At 52.5% G+C, this 6,799-nt stretch overlaps 1 protein-coding gene across 1 annotated transcript; it reads right to left on the bottom strand.

The window, feature by feature from the left end:
* Nucleotides 1-2,290: 2,290 nt before the first annotated feature.
* On the bottom strand, nt 2,291-4,969 carry LOC112879337. Its single transcript, XM_025943571.1, has 4 exons — nt 4,602-4,969; nt 3,422-3,524; nt 2,810-2,968; nt 2,291-2,684 (listed from the first exon to the last, which is right to left on the bottom strand). The coding sequence occupies exons 1-4, from the start codon at nt 4,892-4,894 to the stop codon at nt 2,523-2,525; spliced, it is 717 nt and encodes a 238-aa protein (XP_025799356.1). The 5' UTR covers nt 4,895-4,969; the 3' UTR covers nt 2,291-2,522.
* Between the last annotated feature and the right edge of the window lie 1,830 nt (nt 4,970-6,799).

Consider the following 6,799-nt stretch of genomic DNA (forward strand, 5'->3'; position numbering starts at 1 on the left):
GCAGCTGGTACGGACTTGAAAGAAGAAGATGCTGCCTCTCGAAGAGGAAATAAGGCAGGGGCCAATCTGCTTGCACGGTTGCAGGCTTGCGCCTGCAGAGATGGATAATCCTATCATCCAGGTGGTTACCGCTCTCAGGGTGCGTTCGTTTCACCCCTCTAAAACCTGAAACATCTAAAACTTTAGAGATCCGGCACCGAACAGCCCTCTAATTCGGCCTCTAATAAGACTGTGATTTTTTAGAGGGGGGAGCACTCTAAAGATTTTAGAGGGCTGTGATGGCAAACGAACGTACCCTCAGCTAAGGCCAGGAGCAGGGCTGCCGGTCTGCGGCGTTCGACGTGACCACGTGAGAACCGCATGGAAATTCGTGGCGCAGCGTCGCCGGCCCCGGCCCGCCGCCGTGCTCTGTTCGGCACGCTGCTCACGCCATCGTCCGGTTTCAACACGGCCGCAGCCTGCGTTTGACTAGCTAGCTCGCTGGGCAGGCCGCTGCTGCGTTTTCCTGTTGTCTAATCGGACTTATCTTAGACCATCCATCATCATCCAGGCGCCCAGGGCAGGACACCACGCGCGCTGGCCCAATCCAAGGCGTACCGGCTCGGACTGGCCGTCATGTGTCTAGACTTCTCCTACGATTTTCCGGTACTGATGGTATGGCCGTCGGCTGCTAGCTTACAGTCAAATACCGCATGATTGATTGGGTCAAGTGAACTACTGGAACCCACGGCGACGCAGGCAGGCATGCATTGCCCGGGCAGCTTACATTCTAGTATTGTTCTAGAAGGACGGCAGCTTGGCTGGCACGGCATGCGTTAGGAGTTAGGACGGATCCTGGACCGCCGTTGGTTGTGTCCAGTCAAAAAAGTTGTCGTTTTATTTTGACATGTTGTAATCGGTTACGATGCACTACCACTACCCAACAGGCTTTTCCATAACTAGGAACATCTTATCGTTCTCGGTGAACTGTTGGAAACGGTTTGCCTTAGAACAAGGGAAGTGCTATCGAACTATCGCAACAATCTGAGTTTCAACCATCGATTACAAAATCGGATAACATAGACCAATCAATTGTCAAAACCGAGTAAATTTGATCCTTTGAGTGGTTTAGACGAGGATGGTTTTCCATTTTATTAAAATTAAAAATATTCAGAAACTAAAAAATTTATAAGTGATTTATTTTAAATAAAAAATATAAAATAGGTACCAAAAGTTTTCTAAAAATATAACCTATCTATTGATGTTTCTTCTTCATCATCCCAATTGTCCTACTCTTACCCAGTTGTTTTTAGCAGCTTCCACGCCACCGGGAACGCCATCACCCCCCTCTCGAAGCCCTGCAGGTGCACAAGCACAACGCGCACACGACACGTAACCCACATCAACAGCGATGCCTGACACTTATTTACGGTGGGAAACCGATTTGTATTGTATCATGGCGACAATGCAAGCGCGCCGAGGGGGTGGGGATCCATCACCAACTTATTCATGCCGTCAGTCAGGGGCCCTACGTACCAGTAGCACCCTGCGACCCTGTGAGACGCGTAGCGTTCAGAGGTCGGACCACGCCGGCCGGCGCCACGCACAAAATCGCCGGGCCGGCGGGGTCACGCAGCCGCTGACTGTTCCCTCGGCCATTCCACAGGTCCAGGAGGCGCCGCGACTAGGGGAGCGACTGATCTCCGCGGGGATGAATAGTTATGGCTGCTGCCTGCCGAACGCGATGGACGGAGATTCAAATCCAATCTCGACACCACACGCGAGCGCGGCGGGGGGGCGGCTGTGCTGAACCGCCGCTCGAGTTTGGCTACCCCGAGGACACCAGAATGGGAGTCGCGGGAGATGTCCGGATCGATCGTGCCCCCGACACGTGCAGCTGCAGAACGCCAATGCTTGTTCGGGTGCTTGTCCTGGAGCGGCGCGTGGAGATGCTTAGTGGCTCGGTTGGTGGGTTCAGGTCCGGTCACGCGATCCCGCCACGGTCTTGCTGATCGAGCTCGAACCAGGGACTGGATCAGGGGCCCTGAACCTGATCCAGTCCGGACCAAGGCTGATTGTGATCGCCTACCAAACCGAGGCCCAACCAACAAAATCCTTAGAAAACCAAAAGCCCCCACCGACCTCGAGTTCTCGACACGTTTCTACAGACATGGAACCCGGAAGGCATGTAGCAGCGCACTGTGAGTCGGCCCGCCCCGGCCTATATCTGCTTCGTCAGTCATTATCCAATATCCAATGCAGACACCACCAGGGAGGAGAGCAAACAGGAAACTGCCTGATTGGCTGCTCATCGATCGAACAAACATCGTGCGGCTTCCCGTACTTATCCCACTTCTAGGCGTTTTACACAATCGCTAGCTAGGTATAGTACAATAAAGTACAACAGGCGAAGCGGAATGCTTCTTATGAAGAACTTGATCAGTGCAAAGCATACACACAACTGACATCAGAGCGGCTGCCCCTCAGGCTCTCGGAGCCAAGCATCTGTACTACTGTATCCTTCGTAAGGCCGCTTCAAGCACTTAGATAGAAGTGAACATCTCGATTCTTTCTCCCTGGTGGGAAACGAGGGGGTCCAGGATGCCGATCCATGTGCTGTAGTCGATAGGCGACCCACCCCCAGGCTGAAGGAAACCGTTCACAAAGAAGAACGGCGCGCCAAAGACTCCCCTCGTGCACCCGTACTACATCAGAACAACAAAGCATCGTTCAGGGCAGTTTCGTCAGCGATACAAACAATGAGCTAACTCAGAGTAGATATTTTTAACTTCTACTAATTGATTCACTTGCTGCAACAGGGAAAGCTTACCTTGAAAGAAACTCTAGCTGCCGAGTCTGTCCTCCTATCGCTGAAGCCTTGGAGGAACTCAGATACTGAATTGCCTACAGCCTTCGCGGCCATCTTTGACATTTCTACAGCTACAGCAGGGCTCGAGAGAGATGATGTGGCAGAATTGTAGAATTTTTCCTGTTTGTGTTTATCAACAAGGCAATCAAAACACTTCAGTAAAACTTTACTGTGGTAAGCAGTAAGAAAGAGGACTGCAGTGGATGAATTGTATGGCGAAGAAAGCTATGTCAGTACAAATCGCTTGAGCAGCAACAATTTTCGCAATCATGATTTTACTGAAAGCAACAGCGTGCTATGTTGCTCCCTAAGGGCCTATTTGGGGATAGGAGTACTGGGATCCAGATCCTCAGGATCAGCCTGAACCTAACGCTAAAATTGCCCAGAGGTAACCCCCTCTCCCGAGAAGGGGTAGATACTGTATATTTCACCAGACATATAACCGAGTATTTAGTCAAAAACCCATCCCATATTAGAATAGAACACATTGATAATAAAACAGAGCTCAATTGGCATATGAAAATGATACATTGAGCAAAAAGGTAAACCATTGTAATGGGAAATGTAATGGACCTGGTTCTTGAAGAACAGCTCCAACAATGGATATGTTGATGATGAATTCAGCTTGTTAGCTATGTAAAGCGCACGGCAGGCATGGAATGCATATGTGTGGTATCTGTAGTTTAACATCACATTAAACAAATGTATGAATGAACGTTAGCGACCTACTAATACAAAATCAAGAGCAAACATTTTTAAATTTGAACAGTCCAAAATATGAAGCACTTTAGTACACAAATTGAACTGAAAACAAGAAAAAAGTCTGCTACTTTAGCATAGAGAAGTTACTATAACACCTAGCACCTGGAACTATGCACCGGACCATGCATTGCCCAAATTGGAAAAGAAAACAACTGACATGAGAGAGCATAAAATGCAATCACTGGCTTCAAAAAAAAAAGCATCATCTCGGTAAAGAGTGGACACACCTACTAGATTCTGCAATGGCAAGGTTTTGTTTTAGCAAATATAAAGTCTGGTTATAGATCTTGTTCTGGAAAGTGGAAACCCCTCAGACAAATCAGAAATTTCATGGTTTTCAGAAATTGAGTACCGAGTTAACCGATTGGAGAAAGGCTGTACCACAATCCTTTGCTATGCACAACCAATTACAAAGTTCCTACTAAAATACTGTACTTTGTTGCAGGCCAATGAAACAGTACATCTCCAAATACAGTATACCACTAACGGTACAAATCATACACAACCAAACAGGAACATATCGAAGAAAACAACATGAATGAGAAACGAATTGGCCGTTTTATGATTTTGTTTATGAAAAAGGAGAGCGAAATGAATTGGCTCGCGCTCATAATTTTCCACCCTAAAATGGCAACTTAGTGAAACCAGCACTACTCAGGCATGCCAATTTCTAATTAGTCCAATTTCTAGTGAGAATGCTCAGATTCGCCAATTTAATAAGAGATACTACTCAGGCATGCCAAAATGACGCTATTACTCAAACTTGCCATGTGAATTAGTGAGACTACTCAGACTTTCCAAAATCACACTCCGGCACAGAACATCAGTGACCTCAACAGTACTCTTAGTATATCAAACGCTGCTCAATGTTACTACGAGAGTACGAGGTTGTCCACGGGTCAAAAATCACCAACAATTTTCACCGCCATGGCAAAATCTCTCCTGATAGACACGCGGAAGACAGCCAGATCAACGTATGTTCGGTGCTTACGGTAGCGGGAAGGGGTGGACGATGAGCGAGACCCGCGGCGCGAATCGCTCGACGGCGAGCTTGAGCGGCTTCCAGGCGTCGCGGCTGTCGGGGCAGAGTGGGTCGAGGAATGCCTCGACGAGGACGGCGTCCTTCCACGCCGCGGCGGCGCCCCCGCCGTAGGCGAACCCGTCGTAGCGCGGCGGGGCCGTGGCCTGCGCCTGGAGGACGAGGAGGTAGTAGGAGCAGGACGCCGCGAGGGCCGCCAGCAGGAGCAGGCGCCGGAGCAGCGGGGCGCGCGCGGGCCTCGCCATCCGCGGGAGAGCTCCTGATCCTGCCCTGGTGGAAGCAGGTCGCCGGAAATGGGGTTGGGGGGGGGGGGGGGCGGCGAGAGGAGGAGCAAGTCGCAGTGGTGTCGAACTGGCGATCGGCGATGGATTCGAGATCTTTTGCTCCCTTCCATGCTTACTAGGGCCCATGTACTTACTAGGCGTGTAGTGGACCCGACGTTTAGTTAGGCCCAGTCCAAACAAGAGATGGAGCAACTTATTGGGCTCTCTTCTCAGGCCCATATATTGCGTATCCCGTCTGCAGCCCAGTAGCAAACGCCCAGCCTCCTAAAAAAATTGCAAACCTAGGAGATTTGACGTTCACTCAGAAAAAAGAGAGAGGAGATTTGACGTGAGAGAAGCAGAGCGAAACAAACGGAAACGCAGTGCGGTCTAGCAGCAGGAGGAGCAGGCAGCGGCAGCACGGTGGCTGTGCATGACGCGACAGATCGAGCAGGCCGGGCAGGCCTCCTGGCTCCTGCATGCCGGCGTCCTCCGCCGCGGCGTCGGGGTGCGCGTAGCGAGGGCTGACCTGCGCTCCCCTCATCCTCTTTCACGAATCAGCAGCAGGCAGGCAGGCAGGCAGCTGCGGGCTGCGGCGGGGGCACGCGCGGCGGTGCCGTGCGGCAGGCAGGTAGACCGCGCAGGCCGGGAACCGCGCGCGCGGCGGGGTCCAGGATCCACGGCCACCCGCAGGCGGCGACAGCGGTCACGGCTCGCGCACGCACCGGCCACCGGAGGAGAGGACACGGGCACTCTTTCGTGGGCTGCGTAGGCGTGTCCATCCCTCGCATGCGGCGCGGCTACGGGCTACGGTGATAAACTACTCCTCCAGGAGTAGTAGGCGAGCACGTAGCGGCAGACCCCTACGAGCTACTCGCAGTAGACTGCGACGATGGATCGGGCGCAGTAAACAAGTGAAAGAAAGAAGATGAGAAAACTGCTAGTAAAATGGCGAGAGCAGCAAGCCTGCAAGCAGCAGCAGCGTGGCTCGATCGACGCCGCCCATCCCATCCCCGCCTCCGGCATCCAGCGGCATCAGAGGAAGTGTGGCCCGTTGTACGTGCTACGCAGTAAATAACGAATCGACGGGTCAGGGTCTCAGAGATTTGGTCGTGAACCAAATGGAAATGGGAAGGCGCGCAGGTGGGCTGGGTGGCCTACTCCCGTGCACGCAGCCACACAGAGAGAGTGGCAAAAACAATACGATTCGGTACCACGCGAGGCTGCGCAGGACCTTCGTCCGTACTACCAAGCTACCTGAGGCGGATCATGCTAAGGTGTAGACCTGTAGTGTGGCGCTTTCCACTTGTCAGCGCAGACCAAGAAAACGTGGCTTCGGTCGTGCGCCTGACGGATGAGTACTCGTATGAGTTTGGAAGCAGAGCAGGCGGCCAGGGCACGATCGAGATCGATCGGTACCTCATGAAGCAGAACAGGCAGCCTGTAGCCAAGCCACAGGTCAAAGTCTCGCTTTGGCACGTCGCATGGAGTGAGCTGAGCTGAGGCGGACCTTTTCGAGGCAGAATCCTCGGTGACGCACGGGAATCACGTACGTGCGGTACAGTAGCTTTTTCTCTCAAACATACTCGTAGTCCAGTACAACGCAAAGCGTCTTTCTGGCTACTTTTGCAGTTTGCTCTCCTTGATTCCTTGTGCATCTTGCAAAATCGACTACCCTGCTAGGCCTCCTGGATTACGATTTTCGGGGCCTCCGGTTCCACAAAACCCGGGCCTAATTCAGTTCTCGTGTCGCCCACCACGCTGCGCCCCCCGCACGCTGCCAGCCCCGGGCCGGCCGCCGCCGTGCCGCTCGCTCGCCGCGGATAAAAACAAACCCTTGTAACTCGGGCTCGCCGGGGAGAAAACAACTCCGCCACCTGCAGCCGC

Source organism: Panicum hallii, chromosome 2, assembly GCF_002211085.1.
Source record: "Panicum hallii strain FIL2 chromosome 2, PHallii_v3.1, whole genome shotgun sequence".
Taxonomy (NCBI): domain Eukaryota; kingdom Viridiplantae; phylum Streptophyta; class Magnoliopsida; order Poales; family Poaceae; genus Panicum; species Panicum hallii.